At 29.4% G+C, this 23,588-nt stretch overlaps 1 protein-coding gene across 1 annotated transcript in view; it reads left to right on the top strand.

The window, feature by feature from the left end:
- The window catches only part of htt (huntingtin), a 144,988-nt gene that overhangs the window by 59,014 nt on the left and 62,386 nt on the right, over nucleotides 1-23,588 (top strand). The window contains exons 24-31 of the mRNA XM_016057666.4: nucleotides 1,902-2,028; nucleotides 7,687-7,856; nucleotides 7,976-8,124; nucleotides 13,347-13,483; nucleotides 17,183-17,299; nucleotides 18,537-18,659; nucleotides 18,779-19,005; nucleotides 21,086-21,228. Coding sequence (XP_015913152.2) covers nucleotides 1,902-2,028; nucleotides 7,687-7,856; nucleotides 7,976-8,124; nucleotides 13,347-13,483; nucleotides 17,183-17,299; nucleotides 18,537-18,659; nucleotides 18,779-19,005; nucleotides 21,086-21,228 — 1,193 coding nt within the window. The remainder of the gene's footprint in view (nucleotides 1-1,901; nucleotides 2,029-7,686; nucleotides 7,857-7,975; nucleotides 8,125-13,346; nucleotides 13,484-17,182; nucleotides 17,300-18,536; nucleotides 18,660-18,778; nucleotides 19,006-21,085; nucleotides 21,229-23,588) is intronic.

Genomic DNA, 23,588 nt, shown 5'->3' with positions numbered 1-23,588 from the left:
CATGTTTCTAATATTTTAACAGGAACAACCCACTCATCTGTATTTTGTGTATCTCCTACTAATTCTATTATTCCAACTAATTTAATGGTAGATGTCCCTTTTTCTTGCATTTTCTGCAATTTGAGTCTTGCTGGGCAGTTTTATTTTTTTCTGTGGTTGTTTATCGCACCATTTGCAATTTTTACTCTGATAGTTACTTTTTGAATCTTGATATTTGCTTTTAGAATCATGAATTACTTTAGTCTGCATTAGTTATTTTATTATATTTTTTCTTTTAACTCATAGCATTAATAATAGAATTTTCAACTAGCAGTGAATGTTGTCCAATTATCATATTTATTAATATCGTGTTAATTAATAATTATAATCGTGCTAATACCATATTAATCAGGATTTTAAAAACCACATGAAAATTTCTAGTTATAACTGCCGAAAAAATTATCAAAAAGTCAGTTGGATTTGTGATAAAATCAGTAAAAATAAAGCCAATCAAAAATGGTTACTGAAATTTGAAATTTGCATATTGTAATACAATATTAAATATATTGGAATTTTTAAAACCATGTGGAATAACCAATGAAAAAACAATTGAAAAACAACATAGATTTACAATAAGATTTGTGCAAATTGAGCTTGTCAAGAAAAGATTAATTGAATGTGCAATTCTAAATTTTTGAATTTTTTTTTCCCCCTTGTGTTGAAAAGCTTCTGCAGGCAGCATATTAATTTTCAGCAGGCTGCAAGGTGGCAAGGTGTGAACTCGTATTTTATACCAACAATTATCTGGTCACAAAACAATTTATCGTGTAAATTACTTTATTCGCAGATTATTGACACACTCACCTTTTTGTATCCGCCAATTGAATTTAGCACCTTCAAGTGGTATGTTTGTTTAACAGTAAAATCAGTGTCAAAACTATTCAGAACCGCTTTAAATCTTTTTCTATCTCTGTCAGACTTCTGCATCTGTCAGACTGAGAGAAAGAAATATATCTTTGGTTTTATCGCCTATGACATATATAAGCATATCTACTTGTTCTTCTTCTGACTTCTTAACTAATCCCAAAGCAGTTCGAAAATGTAGAAATCTTAGTTTCTATTTAGATCATTCTGTCGGAATCAAATAATAGAAATGGTTCCGGCAACATTATATATTATACCATTCTCATGATGATGTAGATTCATAACATCAAATGCGAGTCTAAATTTACTTCGATAATTTTTGTTTTGGTACCGCTGCCTTCATGTGTGGTTATGTATCTTTCTAGATACTGCTAATAAAATAGATGAGAATGTTCTAGCATCATGTACGAACATTTAACAACAACTCAAAAATGAGATACATTATGAACATAAAACATATTTTAATACTAAGTTACAGTCAACAAATATCAGTTCACAGTTAATTACATCTGATGCCACAGAAACAACTGGGAAAAATTATTTAAAAGTTTGCATAAAAGATCTGCATCAGTCTTTGATCCGCCACTGATCAATGCAAGCAAATGCCGTGATCTCTTATGAATCTATTGCTATTATTAAAAAAATTGTTCAAGGTAATCGAAGAGTTCGGGCTAATGCTAACTATGAAGCATTTTGTCTGAAATAGTAGAGGAACCTTCTGCAACTAAAAGTAGTACTAATTTGTGTTATTCTGTTCTGGGTGGATCCTTCTTAGCTGAGCTTCATTTTATTCTGAAATGCTCTCATGTAAACTGGTCTATAAGTTATATGCGGTTTGCAATGCACTTCTTATAGCTTCCTTAATAACCCTGAATGTTGGCAATGCTATTACTACTACTACATTTTTGATACTATCACAAATTTCCACTTTTCATTTTAGCAACCTTTATAAATATATTTTGATTAAAAGTAATCCTTAAAAATATGCTTTGTTTCAGTTTCAGAAGTTTAAATTGGGTTAAAAAAGGAAGTGACAAGGTTACAATATTATTGAAATCTGGTGCCAAGTTAGAAAAATCTAGTCTTGCCAACCATATTAGACTATTTGAAGGAGTTGTGATTAAAGTAAGTGACTTATCTTCCATTTTCATCATAATTCTCTTTTCAAAACTTAATAAATTATTTAAATATAATTGACAAGTCCTGGGAAGTTGCATTTGAAAATCACTGAATTTTCTTGATTTAAGAATTTTGTAGGGTCATTTTATAGTGAAAGGTAACGAAATTTTACTTGATTCTGCTAAATCTTTAAAGAATTTTTTTTTTAAAAGAAATTAGCTCTAAATGAACTTCCTTTCTTCTCTTAACATTCCAAAACTAATTTTCATAAATTATTATACATACTTCTTAACTTGTTCATACAATAAACTTATCAAATGTGACCTCCAGAGCTGTTATGCCTCATGGGATAGAGTGTTTGCCTTATAATGAAGTGAACTAGGTTTGAATCCCAGCAATGGCTGGTCGATACGAATTCCGCATCCGGCTTGCATCCACCACAGTGCTGACATAAAATATCCTTAGTGCTAGACGGATCATAGGTTTGAGTCTTCTTGCCGTGAGGCTTACCTTGGGGGGTTTCGTGGTTTTCCTCTCCATGTAACATGAATGCGGGTTAGTTCCTTTAAAAAAGTTCTCTGCAAAGGCAAATTTCTTTCAATACTTGATCCAGAAGTTCCCTTGTCTTCTGGATTGGGTTCAAAATTACAAGGCTACGGCGTTGAACATTAGTAGTTGTAAACCCAAAAATTGGGGCAGCTGTTCAACGAGGGTTATAAAATTAAATAAAATAAAATGTGACCTCCAATAAATATTCCATAGATTTTAGATATTAGTGTTTCTTTTTGCATGTCCTTCATTTATTCCCATATCTTGACCATTTTAAATCCTCTACATACATACATACAGTTAACTGTCGTTTCACATGTAAATACAATATGTTATTTAGACCACAAAAGCTATTTTTCTTCAAGAAAGTGGCTCAGCTAAAACAATATAATAATAAAATGAATAATGTTTAAAGTTCTAGAAGAGAAGCATTCTGTTTCTAAAAAGAAAATTAGTGGAACATCATTCTGATACTGCCAGACCTGTGTCTAGAACCTCTTAATATGTTTATATGTCAGCAACATTAAAAAAAAATTCTGATGTAAGAAAAAATTTATGCTTTATTGCAAGGGTCCCACACCTGTACCAATTGTTGAGTACGGCAAGAAATATACGCTATTTCTTCCACTCCTATATTTTATTAAACAAAATTCTTAAAAAAGAATACAAAATTTCAACATATTTCTAAAAAACATAAACTCGAGTTCCATTGTATAAGTCAAAAGTTATTTGGAGACAAATAAAAGCGCTTTCACCCAACTCTCCATTATACAAAACCTAAACAATTATTATTTCAAAACGTAACAATCCTCCCACCGTTTTGATTGGAGGTTTACTTTACTAATCAAAACTAATTTTATTTCTATGAGTAAAATGAATGAAAATTATAATGTTAAAATACTGTTCCGAAAGTCCAAGTTTTTCAGCTCAAAAATTTAATTGGCACTTTAATAAGTCTTCCACTTCTCGTTCTTACTGTTTTTCCAACTACCTGCAAGTCCTTCTCTGGTTTATTCTTGCATGCGTCATTATTCATTAGATTAGGTTCAGTGGGTGAGGAAATTTCGAGTGGGAAAATCTTCTGCGCAGGCCTGACGAGTTCACAGGATGAAGTTTTAAGGCGAACCACTCGTACTTGCCCATCTTTACCAGGAAAAACATCTATTATTTTAGCCATTGGCCATAAAGCTCTTTGACTCTGTTTTCAGGTAACACTCCTGGATTGCATTCGATCCTCGTAGTTTGGTGTCTTTTACATCTCACGCAACGAGCTAAAACTTTGCGAATCGTCTTACGAGATCTTATAATCCAGAATCGTTCTCTTAATTTAGACATCAATATCTGAATCCCCGCATGGCACATACTTTTGTGCATGTAAAAAATCATTAATTCCACAAGTTTATGTGTGCTTGGCAGCAGTATAGGACTGATAAAGCTTTCAAGGTCTTTTCTTTCAGTTAACTTGGTGCTTACTCTTAAGATACCTTCTTCGTCTTTAAAGACGCATAAAGATTTTAACCTGGTGATATCTTCGTCATTAAATGACCTTTGCTGAATCTGCTTCATTAATATCTTTTCAGCCTCATTCAATTCATACAATTTCAGCTCGCCAATCTCTCGTTCAGTTCTTGTTTTCTGAGCATTTTTGAGGAATCTTAGAATCCATGCCGTCATTCTTAATGGCAGACGCATCAAAAACGGGTCTCACCGGAGTTGTCAAGCTGTTTTTAAAAACTGCTCGGTGAGGAAGGTAATGTGCACTATTGCCTTTAAGTTGTTCAGGAACTTCTTCTATAACACCTTCCTTACACCAATTTTTAAAAATTGCATTGTAGTCGAAAAATTTATTAGCTTCGTTAAGTTTTGTTGTAGTTGATAGTAATCTTTTTTCGGCTACTTTTCTATTGTCAGGCAAGATGTTGGCTTCTTTGATCCATGGCAAATAAATTTCATACCGTCCTTCAGAATTCAATTTAACTGTCCTTTCGAAGTGCACTTGGACTGCGTCCTCTATTTCCTTTTGATCTTTTATTTCACATGCATCTGTTATACCTATTGCTTCAAGCTTCCAAAGGTTTTCTATGTCAGTGGTCTGAGTTAATAGAGAAATCAAAACATTCGAAAGATTGGCGTCAATTACTGGGGGTTTCATTTTCCCCATAATGACCCATCCTAAATATGTCTCTACTGCAGTTAAACCACACGCCAAATTGCACACTTTCCCAGTGTAAAGTTTTCCTGCTTCATCGGCTCCAATTAATAACTCAATAGGCTGTCGATGATTCCCAATATCACTAAGTGAGATGCCCTTCAGTACCATTTCCTGCATCCAAGGTCCATCATGAAGTCGTGGAACAAAACTGCAAATTTTATGTCGATCCAAAACATGCATATTACAACTATAACTATTTTTCAAATCGGTAACTTTAATAGAAAAAAGATTATGAATTTCTCTGCTTGATTTTGACCCTCCAAATAAACTATGAATCAATGTTTGAGTATCAATTTGGCGAAATTTCAGTTCCTCAACAGTGCTCTTCAGAATATATGAGCGTTGAGAGCCAGTGTCAATTAATGCTCTTATAGCACGCTTTCCTTCTTTACTCTCAATATTTACCATTAAAGTTTGAAGGAATATCTCTCCAGAACAGCAAGAATTCGCAAGTATTACATTTTGGCATTCACTCGAATCAATTACTTTTTCATCTTTTACTTCGTGCTTGTTTGGCGATAATTCTGCACACATGATCGACCAATGTCTCTTAGCACAAATTAGACATTTAACACTTGATTTGCAATATTTTGCTTTATGTCCAAACTTAAGACATATAAAGCAAGCTTTCTTATTCTTAATTAGTTCTTGCTTCTGATGGTAAGCCAATTTGGCTGCCGTAAAACAATCTTTACTCTCGTGGTTTTTGTCGCAAAATACACACCTTTTATCTACCACAGTCCTCGAGCTTTTACTTCCAGAAAATAACTCATTTGCTGTTGGTATAAATATATCAGCTTCAGTCTTCTTTTCTTTCTTAGTACCAGCAGCAATAAATTTGAATCCAGTTCTCACTAAAGAAGTTCGTTGTTCTCCTTCCCCTTCGTTTCTCAGAAACAATAGCAGTTGCTTCAATTTTTCACAATACGTATTTTCTTGAACCTTTGTTGTTGAATAACTCCTTAACCAAACTCTTAAAATCTCTTCAGGAATGCACGATTCAACCAAAGGGAATAACATTGCTGCGTATTTGTCACTGGTCATACCTATTGACTCTAAAGAATGAAGGTAGGATTCCAATTTATCGTATAAATGAGTCACATTTATGCTTCTCGGTTGTTCTGTGGCATTTTTAATAACTAGACTCAATAATTCTCTGACATAAAATTCAATTAATAATTCTTCACCACCAAATCTATTTTTTAAGCATTCGATAACCGTATCATAATTGTCAGCAAAGGCGGGGAAACTCTCCACGATTTCTCTAGCTCTGGAACCAACTACGGTTGCTTGATATAAATAATGGAATTTATCTTCTTTTTCCATTTCTAGGTCATCGTGGATACGCTTAAACTGATTCCAGAATGTCAGCCAATCCTTAATGTCTCCTCCGAATTGTTTCAATTCAATCTTGGGTAACTTTAATTTTCGTTTGCTTAGCTTTGGCGACGAACTAAAGGAAGCCAAGGAAGGTTCAACTTTTTTATTGAAATGGTCTGCAATTTCTACACGAGCGAGATCCATTTTTTCATTATACTCTTCGGTACTTGTATGTTCTATTTCAAATTCTTCATCAGTATCAAACTTTTTTTCTAGTACTCTTGAGTCGAATTCATTTAATATTCCATATAGTCGTTCTAACGTGGCACTTTTAGTTTTTAATACTTTATCATCTGGTAACTCTTTATTTAATTCTTCAAATAAAGTATTAAACATTTTGGTAAAGGAAGCTCTAGTAGCTCCGCGTTTTCTTAATATTGCATCCATTCTTAACTATGATATCAAACTTAACTTTTAACTTTGATCAATGAAATAAATCGCATAACAAATGTATTTACAGTAACTAACCTGTTACTATTGCCTCTTATCACGATCCGGGTCACCACAAATGTTGAGTACGGCAAGAAATATACCCTATTTCTTCCACTCCTATATTTTATTAAACAAAATTCTTAAAAAAGAATACAAAATTTCAACATATTTCTGAAAAACATAAACTCGAGTTCCATTGTATAAGTCAAAAGTTATTTGGAGACAAATAAAAGCGCTTTCACCCAACTCTCCATTATACAAAACCTATCCAATTCTTATTTCAAAACGTAACACCAATCTGCACTAAATAAAAATTTGCTGATACACATGTAAATGTAGTTTTATCCATTTTTGTGCTGAAACACAGATTTGACTAATGTTTCCAGAAACAATAGTTTCTTATGTGAAAAGCAAGTAACTCAGCAATTCTTATCTTAAAAAGAAGAAAATACTAATGTTTGATTTCAAAATACTCCCACGTGCCTCTAAATTAAGGCACAATAATCTAGGTATATCTACTTCAATTTAAAAATGAACATTTTTAAGGATGACCTTTACTCGCCAGCCTTAAATATTTGATCTCCAATGACGAGCTGGCAAATGGAAATATCATGCCCTGATATAAATATTACACAACTGAAAAATTCATAAGATAGTACAGTAGGGAACCGATTATCCGGAACGATCGGGACCATCGATATTCCGGATAACTGATTTTTCCGGTTTTCTGAATCGCTACAAAAAGCCGTTTTTTTTTATAGTTAAACCAAACTAAAAAAAAAAAAGTTTGGAAATAATCTTAAAAAGAAGAAAAAACGATTAAGTAATACACTAACTAATGATTATTTCCAAAATGATGGTAAGGTAAACATCTTTCAAGAAAGAACGAAAAATCCTAAAATCTTATGAGGAAAAAATTTTTTTTTTTTAAAAATGACGGGAAAACTATTTGAATTTCGTTCCGGTTTTTTGGTTTTCCGGTTTTCTGATTTCCGGATAACGGGTTCTGTACTGTAGTTGCAAAAATCAGGAAATTTTTAGTGATTGTTTAAGTATTCCATTAAAATGTTTTGAAAATATTTCTTCTGCAGTCCTTACAACAGTATACAATTTCAAGTGATGTAAATCTCCAATGTGAAGTTCTAGACTTACTTGCCCAATTAGTTCAGTTACGAGTAAATTATTGTCTTCTTGATGCTGATCAAGTATTTATTTCTCATGTGCTTAAGCAATTTGAGTACATTGAAGAAGGACAAATTCCGTAAGTATTTTTGATGTTTTAATTAATTTTTGTTTGAAATAGTTTTTATTTAAATGAATAAAATGTACATATTCATTTTCATACTCTGCTAAAACAATGTCATTTTTTATTTGATTAAGGAATGCTGAAGCTTTGATTGGACGTATTTTCTATTTTTTGATTTTGTTGTCTTATGAACGATTTCACTCAAAAATGGTTGTAACAGTTCCTCAGATTCTTCAACATTGTGATCGATTGATTGCTAGTGGGCAATCTCCTGAAAAATATGGTAAATCTTTTTACATTTTCATCACTTCGTCTGTGATTGCATTCCTTTTTAATATTTCAGATTCATTGAAATTAATTAAAAGCAGAAATGGTTTGTGAATCTAAATGGTAAAAAAAATAAGGAAATCTAACAACTTATCTTGAACTTTCATAGAGTGACGGTCTTGAATATGGTTCACATAAATATTTCACTGTTGATGAACTTTTCTCTTTATCTGAATATCTTTTTCGTTTGTGAACTATACACAAGTGTCATAAACATAACTTATGAAAATCCTTGCTATCATTTATTATTTAGTTATATGTTTTTTTAATTTAGCTAGCTATTTTTTAAATATTTTTTTTTTATATGCTGAATATGAATATTGAGAGATACTAGAAAAACGTTTTTTGTGTTTCTTGTACTTAACTTTTACCACAAGTTTTTATTTGATTTTGCACACTTTTAATATATAAAAGTAAAATGTTTCGGCTTCTTTTAGTTCTATAACAAGCCTACTTTCAATTGTAATAAGGTCTATCATGAAACACCATTCAAACCTCCACCCATTGTTTCATACAAATCTTGATCAGTGATCTTGGCTGAATTAGCTGTCATCCCACAATGGCGATCACCCTCTTGTATCCCATCCTCTGCCAAATGTTTCTATAATTTCACAAGGAGCATAAAAAGATTGAAAGAGATCTTTCTGATATCAATAAAAAACACGGATGGATAGATTGGGGTGTGCTTTATTAAACCTGGTCATTTTTATGGCAATAACATTATGAAGTCTGTATTGGTACCAGTTTTTAAAAACAGGGTTCCAGATGTTAAAAATTAATGCCTCTCTTATAGAAAAAAAAATACTATGTGATTGGCAGCGTTGTGATTGGAATGTTAGTTCCTTGCATTTGTCGTTCTCAAGGTATCACAAGGTATATATTTTTTTATTGGGTGTTTGTAAAAAGTGCTTAATTTTTCCTGTCCGAAACGAGATTGTTTTTTTGCCAGGTTGATTGTTGCCATGAATTATGCAAAAAGTGTGGTTTTTCGCAATGTTTCCCAATTCATTCAATGTCAATCTATTTTAACATATCATCGTATATAGCGCAAGAAATTGACAATAATTTTTGTTTCATGAATTACTTAAGGGTCTGCATGCACATGCACTAAGCTGGAATTGGATGGGAAGGATTCTTGCTTTCACATATCCAACTCTGCTACATTTTAGAAGAGATTTTCTATTTCAGGCCTCATCTCTCGACCTCTAAAATGAAAACAAAAATCTCTACAAATTTTGCTAACCAAATAAACATTGCCAATTTTTTCCCTCTATGGCAAAAATTTTATTCGTCACCATCTTTAAAGTACTCTGTGTTGCAGGCAAACTCATAATGATCTTACACTGTTTCATTTATATATCGATACCACAACTTTACTAGGAGATTAAACACTAATTAAATGCTTTCATGTGGGTCCAGAATAGTCAATAATCACACAGCTTCATCACTTTGAAATTTTCTTCTTCCATTTATGAATATTAATTATAATTAATAGTTTATTAATTAAAACTCATAATGATCTTACACTGTTTCATTTATATATCGATACCACAACTTTACTAGGAGATTAAACACTAATTAAATGCTTTCATGTGGGTCCAGAATAGTCAATAATCACACAGCTTCATCACTTTGAAATTTTCTTCTTCCATTTATGAATATTAATTATAATTAATAGTTTATTAATTAGTCAATTAATTTAAACGTTAAGATTATTTAATTGTAGGATTTTGTGAGTGAGGGATCATTCACTAATTCTGTAAAATATATGAGGTTTTTATCACAGTTTTATTTTCTGGAATATTAAAATATTGCTATTATTGATTGTATTCTTGAGTTAATTTGTATATAAAAAAAATCTTTATAGTTTGTAAAGACAAGATTTTAAATAAAGTATGGTTTGAGAGACTTTTCATAACTTTGCCATTTAGCGAATGCTGTAAAAAATCTTATGTCATTCAGATTTTCTATTTCAAAATAATGTAAATATACCTTTTTATTATCTGATTTAAACAAATTGAACTAAAAATTCAATAATCTCATATTAGAAAATATAAATATTTTTATTGGGTGTTTGTAAAAAGTGCTTAATTTTTCCTGTCTGAAATGAGATTGTTTTTTTGCCAGGTTGATTGTTGCCATGAATTATGCAAAAAGTGTGGTTTTTCGCAATGTTTCCCAATTCATTCAATGTCAATCTATTTTAACATATCATCGTATATAGCACAAGAAATTGACAACAATTTTTGTTTCATGAATTACTCAAGGGTCTGCATGCACATGCACTAAGCTGGAATTGGATGGGAAGGATTCTTGCTTTCACATATCCAACTCTGCTACATTTTAGAAGAGATTTTCTATTTCAGGCTTCATCTCTCGACCTCTAAAATGAAAACAAAAATCTCTACAAATTTTGTTAACCAAATAAACATTGCCAATTTTTTCCCTCTATGGCAAAAATTTTATTCGCCACCATCTTTAAAGTACTCTGTGTTGCAGGCAAATTCATAATGTTCTTACACTGTTTTATTTATATATCAATACCACAACTTTACTAGGGGATTATACACTAATTAAATGCTTTCATGTGGGTCCAGAATAGTCAATAATCATACAGCTTCATCACTTTGAAATTTTCTTCTTCCATTTATGAATATTAGTTATAATTAATAGTTTATTAATTAGTCAATTAATTTAAACATTAAGATTATTTAATTGTAGGATTTTGTGAGTGAGGGATCATTCACTAATTCTGTAAAATATATGAGGTTTTTATCACAGTTTTATTTTCTGGAATATTAAAATATTGCTATTATTGTTTGTATTCTTGAGTTATTTTGTATATGAAAAAAATCTATAGTTTGTAAAGACAAGATTTTAAATAAAGTATGGTTTGAGAGACTTTTCATAATTTTATCATTTAGCGAATGCTGTAAAAAATCTTATGTCATTCAGATTTTCTATTCCAAAATAATGTAAATATACCTTTTTATTATCTGATTTAAAACAAATTGAACTAAAAATTCAATAATCTCATATTAAGAAAATATAAATGTAGGAATCATCTAATAATTTATTTCTTACAAAAATCTTTAGTTTCAATTCTCATTGTATTTTCTTTTAAAAATATTGACAAAGTTTTTAATAATTTCGTTGTGGTAATATGTAAACAAACCACAAGTTTTAATTAAAACTTAATAGGTGACATTCATAAATATTAATTTGTGATATGAATTTGTGATATGAATTTATTAAGGTTTTCTTAGTTTGCTTAACTCTACCAGAGTTCACCAATATGCATGCAGATGTGTGTGTATCACCCATTGAATTCCACTTTTACTGGGAATGAAAATACTCCTATAAAATTTTTTTTTAAATTGTTAGTTTTTTCACTGCTTTTAAAGAAACCTAATCTCTGAAAATCAATCACTAAGTAATAATATCTGCAAGTGTTGAGAAAGTGACAATCGCGTCCTTTTTCTGTATTCTGAATTTAAGAAATTAATTGTTCTAAAATTGCCAATAGCTAAAGCTACCTGTGAAAGAGGTTTTGCAACTCAAAATATATTACAATATCTAAAAAATAAGCTTTAATTAAAGATGAGTATTTAGATTAACTTTTTAGATTGTTTTATAAAGGATCCCCTTTTCATGCCACTAAAGACACAGCACTAATTGTGATACGAATTTCAAATTTATGGTATAATGGTGAAAGCAAAAAACGTGAACATAATTTATGTTTCTTCTTTTTTTTGAAGAAAACTTTAGTCTACTCGTAAAACTTTATCCTTATATGGAAATAATATGTGTTTGGTTAATTGTTTACTGTGTTTTGGTTATATATTTAAGCAATATTTCTAGAGTGTTTTTGTTGTATATAATATCTGTTAGTTTTAATATAATACGTGCTATAAAGTAGCAATCATTTACGAATGTAATCTCTGTTTTAAAATTCTTTTAGTTTAAAATTTCACTCCAGCAAAACCTAATTGAAAAGTGAAATTACACTTTAAAAAATTTTTTTTGATAGCACGCTTCTCCACATATTTTTATTAATTCACTATGTTCAATAATATGCCAAACATTTCGGCATGTTCAATAATATTAATCTTGTAAATGTTTTTATTGAGCAAATATTTATAAATATCTTTTATATAAATCTAAAAATAATACACCTGATGAAGTTTTAATATTAAACTCTTATTAATTGTAATTTTGATTAACTTTTTTTACCTAATTGAATAAAGTAATCATTAACTTAAAAAATAAAACCAGCAACTTTGTTTTAAAAATATATTTAAAATGCACATAAAATATTTTTATGATGGCTAATAAAATCAAGAATCTAGTTCTTTGCAAGAAACAAGTTTTTTTTTTTTTTTTTTTTTTAAGATTGAAAAGTTTATATAAATGTTATTGCATTTTGATAAGTTCATTAGACGAACTTTCAACGATTGGAAGAAATTTTTTTATTAGTGAGCATATTAAGTGCTTAAAAATATTTTTTGAGTGTTTAAAAAGCGCTTAAAACTTGCTTATATTAGTTCATAAATTTGGCTTCATAGCCTGGATCAGTCATCCCTCTTCCTCTTAAATTTCAATTTTCTGTCCCATCTAAGGATATAAGTTTGATAGAATCCTGATTGAATTATGGCAGCATTCAGCATAATGTCTGATGATTATCTTAGACAAGGTTTCCATATATAGTAATGCAGTGGTTTCACAAATTATCAGATATCTGGATAAAAATGTAGTTTTCATCGAAGCAAGTCCTACAAGTTTCCTATAGTTGTTGATAGTGGCTTAAGATGCAGTTATATTCTCACCCTTGTTCTAGACACACCCCTTTTTAAGAATTGTCAAAAATATTCTATGAATTTGTTTTACACCCACATATTATTTTACAATATGTAAGTAAATTAAAAATATTTGTAGAATCTCTGTAGAATCACTGAATATATTTAATTTCCTGTAAAACCACTTTCTCAGGTGAACCACTGATTGAATTTGATATCCTACTTTTTAAAATATTTAGTAGAGTAATATTTGCAATTTCAAAATTTTAGAAATCTTTATAATTATTTCTAAATTATAGAATGTGTTTAATATGTAGAAAAAATATCATTTACTCTTTATAATACTGATAAAATTATATTTGTACTTTTATTTATGTTACAGTTGTGCCTGCTTTAAAGCCTGTTATAGAAGATTTATTCCTACTCAGAAGCTTAAATAAGATGGATGTGAGTAAGGAATTAGATGCTCAACGTGAAGTTATTGTTTCTCAAGTTTTCAAGCTCGTAAATTATGCACAGGTACTAATTTTTACATTCTATCTTGTTCTTATGAGATGATTTTTACATATTAAGAATTAATCTTACAGCTTGTGGGCTTAACTTTACATATGCTAATTAATTAGTGCAGACAGTATTTTAAGTTAACACAATCTGACTTAAAGCAAGCCTTTCTATCCATGGAAAAAGAGGCAGAAAAAATGCATCTCACTATTAACCAGGAGAAAACCAAGTACATGCAATGCACCAAAATAACTGATTCTGCAACTCACTTGCAAATTGGTGAACACAAGTTTGAAAAAGTAAACAGTTTTGTTTATCTTGGTTCTGAAGTCAACGTTAATGGCAATATCGCACCCGAAATACAAAGAAGAATCAATAGTGCAAGTAAATGTTTCTATGGATTAAAAAAATATTTAAACTCAAACCTACTAAAAAGAGATACTAAACTGTTAATTTATAAATGCTTAATCAGACCTATCCTAACATATGCCTCAGAAACTTGGACAACAACACAGAAAGATGAGAATTCCTTGGGAATCTTCGAACGTCGGATCCTAAGATCCATTTTTGGGGGCAAACAAGTTGATGGTACTTGGTACAGACGTTCAAACTCAGAACTCTATCGGGCCCTTAGAGAGCCTGAAGTTGTCAAGTACGTAAAAATTCAAAGAATTAAATGGGCTGGTCACATCATTCGAATGAACAGAGAGCGTCCGACAAACATAATCTTTTCGGCTCAGCCCATCGGATCAAGGCCCAGAGGTCGACCAAAGCTGAGATGGGCCGACTGCGTGGAAAGAGACTTTTCAGTCTTAAAAGTCTCAAACTGGAAGACAACTGCCAGGCAGAGGCAGGCCTGGAGGAAGTTGATTGAGAAGGCCAGGGCCCACCCGGGGCTGTCGTGCCATTGAGGAAGGAAGGAAGTATTTTAAGTTATGAATACAAGCACAAATTTATACTTTATCTGAATAAATGTACTTTATTCCCAATTACTTCAAATTTTTGACCGTAAAATATGGGGGGAGAGGGTTTGGTCTCCACAATCTGGAAAATATGTATAAGAGAATATACTTTCTAAGCAAATCAAAAAAATAAAATTCCTTTAACCATCAATGAAAGATGAATTTTATTAATGAAATTCATCTTTCATTGATCAAAATGAACCATATCACAACATATTTTACTAAGATATAGTTAAGAAAAAATCCCATTTAGAGCAAATGAATTTTCGAAAGTTCATGATTTTAGAATCTTATTTTGTATTTACAATTTTAAACCTCTGTTTTTGCTTAAAACTCGTCAGTTTTGGTCTTCTAGGTTTTGCCAAACATAACATAGTTTTATAAAAATCTCGCAATATGTAAATGCAAATGTATGTTTTGGAACACATGTTCTGAATCTTCTCATCTTCACTTGAAAGAAGAAAAAATCTCCATCTGCAACTTCATTATTCCACTGCAATTGTGAAGAGGAAAGAAACCATGTTTCTTTTAAATGCTTCAATTTTATTCATTAACATTATTAATAATAATTTATTTTCAGTATGCTAGGTTTAGTTTCCACATTAATGACTGGTTTGCCCCATGTAGCTTGTGGGCTGCTGATTGTGCCCCTCTAAAATATTAAATTTGAAATATAATATACTTAGAGGATTATTAAATTAGATGTAGAGGAATATTAAATATTTTTTCTAATGCTGTTTTCTTTCTTCAGTGGGTATAGATTTACACTTAAGCTTCTGAAAATTCTTATTTCCTTGTTGTTAAATCTAAGTTTAAAGTCAACCTATATTAATTCCTCACCTTCGACGCTAAAGTGGTACCTCACAAAAAAGTGATTTTTCATAAAAAAAAAGGTGGTTCTTTGCCTTCTATGCAAAAGGTCTAATCAAAAAGACTGTCTAACAGCTTTGAAATTAGAGCAAAACTCTATGTTTTTGATATTTAAATCTTAGTGATACATATTTATGTGAGGACTTATACCTCTTTCCTCCTTTCTTTTGTGATTTTCTTTATCTCTTTATTGCACACTTTCTTTTCTTACCTTTTATTTGGGAAGAAAAGGCTGGTAAACATTTTGACTTCCCATTTAAAAAAACAAACATTAGTTAATTAATAAAATTATATTCAGTGTGGGGATATGCAGTTTTAATCTATATTACCATGTTTTCTGGTTTATAATCTGCGGATTACTTGTCAAAAAAGTATTTTATTTGGAGATGCAGACTATCGGCCAAAACATTTCTGCCTTAGCCCACCCCAAAACGTTAAAAAATTAAGATCCAAGTAAAGGATGATTTATGTAAAATCAATAAGATGGTTACAAAGCAAAATCAAGAAAATTTGAAAATCACATTGTAACGTAATCTAAGCGCATTAAATATGTTTACCTAGAATAATCAAAATAATCTTTTAATTTTCGTTATGTAGAGATAACATTTTTAAATCGTGAAAATGGAAAAAAAAATATCAAGGAAGAAAAATTGTCTAAAATTAAGGAGAAAAAAAATGTTACAAACTTGAAGAAACAATAAATAAAATATAAAAAACCTGATATGAAAAATTCGAACCAAAGTGAAGAAAAGTCATGAGAACTATGGTATTGTATGCATGCCCAGAAGAAAATTAACTGTTTTATAATTTTATTTTTCAAAATTTAAAGTGGTTGATTAAAAACTCTGTAGCTTAAGACATGAAAACTAATACAATTATTATGGTTTATATAGTTAAAATAAGTCTGACAGTTTTTATGCCATTGCTGCTGAAAGGGTTATTGTAAATAAAAAAAGAAATCACGACAATTTAAAAAAAAAGATGTTAAGTAAAAATTGTTAATTTATTATGGAAAAATATTTATATTAAAAAGCAGAGTGTAAAATAGATAATTAGTGCGTAGAATAGAATCAAATTAAGTGCAGTAATCAATAATAATTTTGCCTCTTATTAAAACAAATACAGTCGAACTTCATTAATGTGAACACGCTTAACATGAATTTCTTTTAACATGAACTAATTTTTAATTCCCTGTTGAATTGTATACGGATATGATATCTTAAAATATTTTTAATGTGAATATGCTTGAAATGTGAAATTTATTCCTAAATTGCCAAAAATAATTACTATTTCTCTAAAAAATGTTTTTGAGTAAGTTTCTTTCTATATTAAAAGTAAAAATATATGCGTTTTTAATAAGTATTATCAAATTTTGAGACCTGTTTTTGTTATTTTGAGATACTGATGACATTTTTGGCATCTTTTTAAACACAGACCCTACATTATAAATTAAATTTTCCAACAGGGCTGTTAAAAATTTCCTTCCACCAAAGAAAAATTTTCAGCAGTGTGTCATCACTCTTTGTATAAAGGCACTCCATTTAGCATTACCCTAGTTATATTTTTGTCTGGGAGCAACTTGAGTGAAATAGAAAAATTGGAATCTGTTTTCAAAGCAATAGATGCATTTGTTTCTGCTGATTTTAAGTTGCTAATCAATACATAAACATTATAAGAGACATTTTCTAAACAGTTGCAAGTTTATATTGTATTTCAGGTACAACACCTGGAAAATACTGATATCAGACTGAGATCATACATAGCAATTTTTCAGGGTTTCACTGAGGAATGTAGTTTTGTAATTTTAGTACACCATGATTAATAAAGCATGATTGATTTGTGTCCATCTAAAATGCTATCTAATATATTTTTTTTACTGCCACAGGTTTTAGAACTTTTCTCTTTATTAATTACTCACAGTCGGCAAGAAGGAGAAGATAAATGGAAAAAGACTTCTCGTCAGGTTGTTGATGCTATTTTGCCTCTACTCTCCCGACAACAGGTAGATTTTCTTTAGTTTTTTCTTTTCAGAAATGATGTTTCTTTAAAGAATTTTGACATTTTATTCAATTCTGTCTCTGCTAGATTGGCATTTATCAATCAAAATTTATATTTGACTATAAGTAATAAAGTTAAACTAAAAATATTTTTGGGCTGTTAACACATCACTATATTACTATACAAACATTACTATATACCTGACTTAACAAAACTGATGAAAGTATGTAGTCTATTGGACGAATATTTAATTATATAGATTTAAAAACATCTTAATAGTTTTGTATGATATGTTACTGAGTCGTATTAAGTTGAATTATCTTTAAAAAAAAGTATATAAAAGAATATTCTCATTTCTCTATAATGGAAGAATTTCCACGTTATATCTAAACATTTAAAAATTTCCCCCAAAAATCAAAAACTGTAACTTTTTAATTACAGTTTTTTTTAGTAGATAGGTTGCAGCCTATCTGTGTTTAAAAGTTGAACTGTCACAATGTGCGTCATATGTAAAGAATCATGATAATTTTGCAATCACAGTGGATTTATTCAGAAACAAATGTTTATAGAAAATTTTCCAGAATTACAAACCTATTTTGTAATGTTTGCTCTGAAAACTTTTTTTCTTATTTATTATTTTTTTTATTAAAATATAGTTTGATGAAAGAAGTTTTCGACAGGCGAGAAAACCGTATTAGGTCATCCGCAAATGAGTTTATAAATTCTGATTTGTAACTTAATAATAATTAAACTAGTACACTTTATTTTTTTCTCTCTTCTCCTCATCTATATTTCCTTTATAAATACTTCATTTTCAAATTGTCACGAAACTAAGAAGTAAACTCTTTTTTATTCTACGCAGTGATCCAATTTTTACAAATACTTTTAGTTGTATTTCTTTTTTACTTATTTTTCAACTCTGATTAAAAATTTCTGTCCCTTTTGCAAATCAATGTATATAATATATATTAGAAATAAACATTAAAAAAACAATGCTTTTGCATTAAATACACCCACTTAAGGTACAGTGTATTTACCAAAAATTACTGTTATATTTTCTAATAGCTAAACTTATATTTGAGATTATTTATAATTTTTTACTCTTTCTGGCTGCCAATAAATAATGCATTGCATTTGAATAAGTATTGCTTTATTTTTTTATTCTATATCTAAACTATTATTTTCAATAATTCTTTTTACAATTTAAACTCACACAATGTATTTTTCTTATTTGTTTTTAGATAGCGATCGAAAATCAAGGGCAACTAAACCTGTTGCATAAACTCTTAGAGGATGTTGCTTCTAATGTGTTTAGACCAGTAGATATTCTTTTGAAAGCACTATTTTTTCAGCCTAGAGATTTGGTAAGCTATTATAACAAAAGGTTATTAAAAATTTCTTATTTAGATTATTATAACTTTTTTGCAATTTTGTTCTAATTTCTATTATTTTTTGACTAGTTTGTTTAAAATATGTGTTTCAGACTGTGTCACCATATATTAACAGATGGATGTGTATGATTCTTGCTGTCTTGAGAATATTGATTAGTCAAGCAAATGAAGAAGCTATATTATCTCGATTGGAAGATATGGGAATAACAGTTAAAATATATAAGTTAGAATTGTCTCACAATATGAGGTGTGAAAAAGAATTATCTGAGAATGTTTCTGGCCATTATACTGAATATTTACCTAGTGCTGTATTCGCTAGGTAACTGATTTTTCTTTATGAATTATATTTTTGTTAAATTTATTTTGTAGTTTTTTCTATCATTTAACCTTATCATAGGTATACATTCTTTTTATAGTACACATTCTTTTTATAGCACACATTTCTGCTGATGCTTTTAGGTTAAAAAGTTAATAAAAAATTTATTTAAATAAAATTATATGCTACAAAACTTTTTTAATTATAAAGAAGAAAAGGGCTAATTTTACAGCTTAAATATTTCTGTTATTTATCATTACAATTTCGCAGTAAATTTTCACATATTAGCGTAACTTTTTTTACATTTTTATGTGCCAGTTACATTGATCACTTGATTGTTAAGCAGCATATTTGAAAGCAAGGTTTTTATTGGGGAAAAGTGAACTCAACTGTAGTTAAACATGATAGCTTTAAATTTTGGCACTATGCCAACTGGTTAGTTTAACCTTGTTTTATATCTTTTTTTTTTTTTAAATTAATTTCCCAGGAGCTTATGGAAAGGCACCAACCAGCACCCTACAGGTGATTCTGGCCCTTTTATCCCTGAATATTATTCTTAGCCAAGAAGCCAAAGCAATTCTGCTCACAAAAAAGCAAGATGCAATTTTTATCCATTCAAGCAAGACCTACACTAAAAAATAAATAGAAGTTAGGCAAATGTATAACTGAATCAATCCCTCACTCTTCAGCTTAAATAAAAGTAAGCACATCATTACAACAACCTAAACCTGCTACACAAAAACCGCAGACATAAACATATGTACAGACAAGTTGAAAATGATCCAAACAGCAGCAGTTGTTATAATGAGCACAAACCAAACCCCAACCATACACAAATTTAAATTCAGAACAGAAAACTCCATCTTTTAAGCAGAAGCTTATTCAATACAACAAGCCATAAAATACGCAACTAATAGTCTGCCAGATCAGACAGCCAGCATTTGGTCAGATAGTCAGTCTAATAGCAGCAATCAGAAATTATATAAATAATCATCACATCATATATAAAATCTAAGAGCTTCTACATTCCAAATCAAACATAATTATCAGACAGATTAAAACACATGACTGCAACCAAGGAAATGAACTAGCATACAGGGAAGCAAAAAATGCAATTTCCACAGGCATTCCAGCTGAGCTCTCAACATCCAACATCATACATTAAGCAACTGGCTAAATCCAACATCCTAAGGAAATAGCAAAAATATTGGCATTTCCACTGACCAGAATCTGGGGAGAAGATCAAGAAAATACTTCCATCAGTCACATTCTCTCTACACAACTGGCCAAGGGAGCTAACTAACTTTCTTGTAAGACACTGGCTCTTCATGGCATATTTGAGAAGATTCAATATCACAAATAGTAATAAATGTATGTGGGGCAAGATCGGAACTGCAAATCATTATATTGTGGACTATCCAATCACAGTTTCATATCTAAAAAAAAAAACAATACCAATGAAATATATTCCTATGAACTTCTTCCTTACCTCAAGCAAACGTTTTAGTAGATTTATTTCTGATGGAATTTTTTTCTTTCTGTAAATGCACTGAAAGCTTGAGTGATTAGTAAAGGAATTTTTTAGTATGTAAAGAAAGCTATTTGTTTAATTAAGATTTAACTCTATACAGTTTGTATCATGTTTAGCTAAGTATAGTGATTTTTTTATTCAATTTATTTATAGTCTATGCCATTCTTTTTATTATATCTACCATTCAAGTTAATCGATTGAGTTACATCTTCCTTGAAATAATAGTGGTTCTGATCCTTTATCTAATAGAACTGTTTTTTTAAATATTTATAGTATTGGTGCTTCAGTGGCAAGTGCTGAAGTTATTACTTAAAATAAAATTTTTGTGTAAACACTATGTAAAACGTTTAATCAAACTTTTTCAACTGAACCTCTGTTTTTTTTTTTTTTTTGAAGTTAAACTTATTTTTATAAACAAACAACTTTCATTTTTTTTTCATTCTTAAGAAGTAAGAAAAATAAAGTTTTGCATAAAAAAATACTTAAATATTCTTTTATGTTTTATTCATTTCAATCTATTAATATTGATCAAGTGTTTTACTTTTTAAACAGGTTTTTATTTCAAGTTCTTGGTGTTGTTGTGGAATCTTTGTGCAATCATGCGTACATGTATACTCTATCATTTACTCATAATACATTTTTGTGCCAACAAGCTGCTCATTTGCTTCTTTATCTTACTCACATGTTCCAGTCAGGTAAACAAATGGAATTTTTTTTATGTTATTATAATATAGTTTTCTTAACAAATCAAAGTAGTCACAGCATCCCGGTGAGGTTGTCATTTGGAACATAACTAATTTGGAGAAGATTATTTTGAGTTAGATTTTGAAACTAACCAAAGATTCAATATCTATTAAATTCTCGGATTATCCTCTTGTTATTAAAGTTAGACGAAGAGTGCCCTTTTAGACAACCACATTTTCGTATTACTGGATTAAAAATAATTCAGCTTGGTACAAAGGCTATTTAAGATAGAGAACTAAAATATGAGAGTTGTAGTTATAACAGGTTGTATGTTGTTGAGTTTTTGTAGATTTGTAGAATATGTTAAAATATATCTTCAGGGTTAAACAGTTTAAACCAGTGAAGCTTGAACCAAGTTTAAACAGAAGGGATTTTTTAAAAGCCAACCCTGGTTTTTTCAAGAGAAAAAATCTTCTTATTAATTATTAATGTAAATACTTTTAGTTTAAGTGTAATATAATGAAAAAGTAGTAAATTTTCCCATAAAAATCTTTTGAATTTTGAGTTTAATTGCTAATGTGAGTCTGTGTCGCTTAAAATTAAGCATCAACCTGTAAATTTTAAATGTTTGTGTATCATTATGTTTCTGAAAAAATATGCATGCATGTAAAAATTAATTTATGTAAATTTAAAGTTATGTCATTATGTATCTAAAAAAATGCTTATAAAACAAACCATGACCAACTTCATGTTCCGATAATATTTGAAATTATTTAAATAATGTAATAAACGAATGACTCAAAATCAAAACTTCTTTATTTGTTTTTTATCGTGTTAATAAAATATTATGCATGTATCATTGTTTCTGCATGATTATACATAAAAAAATAATTTATGCAAGTTTAAAGTTATGTCATTATGTATCTAAAAAATGCCTAAAATAAAATATGCCATCCCCAACTACATGTTCTATTAGTTTTCTAAAGTGGGTTAAATAACTTAATTATGGAATGAGTTAAGATTAAAAGTTTCTTTAACTGTTTTTTTCCTTGTTATAAGTTATAGGAATCAAGATCATAAATGAGAATGAGGTGCTATTTTGATTTTCATTTTTATTATTTTTTTCTGTTATTAGTGTAAACAAACTGTTTCTGTATTTATGCAGTAACTATGTTTTTATTTAAGATTATAATATTTTCTAAATTTAATGTTTATTTATATAAAAGAACATTTCAGCAAAAATATTCAAAATTCATTTAAAAGATTATGAACTTACATTATTATTTTATTTAATTCTGCAATATTTATAAACATATTATTATCCTTAAAGCTTCATTGTGTTATAATAAATATCAAAAAAGTAGTTCATTCTTTATTTATTATTTAAATCGTTATTGAAAAAAACAATCCTTTACTTCATAATTTTATATTCATGTATGTCTGCAGTCTATTTGTCTGTTGCATCATTCCATTATTTTCAAATAGTTTTTTAATTGAAAAAAATATATTGCTTTAAAATGTTAATGCTCTTTTTATGTTAAAATTTGTATTGATTTTACTTCAAAATCTAACCATTCATTCCAATATAGCAACTAAAATTGATTTTTATTTCCCTCCAACAAAAATCAAAATTAAGTGTTGAACAATTTTGCATTGTCAAAACTAATCTAAGGTAGCCATGGCCTATTGTAGATTGCTTCACATTGATAATATGACATTGATAATCGAAACTTGTCATGCAAATTTTAGCATGAAATCAAGTATGCATTCATAAGATTTAGAAGGATGCATTTAAAATCTTCTTAAATTTCTTTCTAAAGGGTACAATAAATGTATCTTGTATGCAACAATGCTTTCTTGTTTCTGAAATAATTTCTCTTTTTTTGTTAAATGTTTCTCCTTTTTTTTTTTTTTTTTTTTTTTTTTTGTTAAATATCCTTTCAAGTGTTTTATTTTCAAGTTTAACTCTTGTGATATTCACATGTGAACTTTTTTTTGACTTAGCTGTTCTTTGGGGGTATGCTATTTATTGAAAAGAGCTTCTCATATCCATCTTATTTTTTAATATATGAGAACTTTGAATATATTTATTTAAATTATTTGCATGTAGTAGTAGTCTAAATCATTAAAAATCTACTTTGTCAAACAAGAATAAAAAATATTAACATGCACATTTTGTCTGTTTAATAATAAAAAGAAAAGCATCCACGAAAATTGGTTGATTTGGCAGCTATGCAAATTGTCCCGTAGATTATCTTAAAATTTCTGTTACAAAAATTTCAAATAAAAGTATGTAAAAACCAAGGATTCAGTAAACACCTTTAAATTAGGGATTACTTTGAATTAAAGACATTGTTAAACATGATCTATC

Source organism: Parasteatoda tepidariorum, chromosome 12, assembly GCF_982258835.1.
Source record: "Parasteatoda tepidariorum strain Cologne lab strain chromosome 12, Ptep-v5.0, whole genome shotgun sequence".
NCBI lineage: Eukaryota > Metazoa > Arthropoda > Arachnida > Araneae > Theridiidae > Parasteatoda > Parasteatoda tepidariorum.
This window is presented reverse-complemented; position numbering and strand designations above follow the sequence as displayed.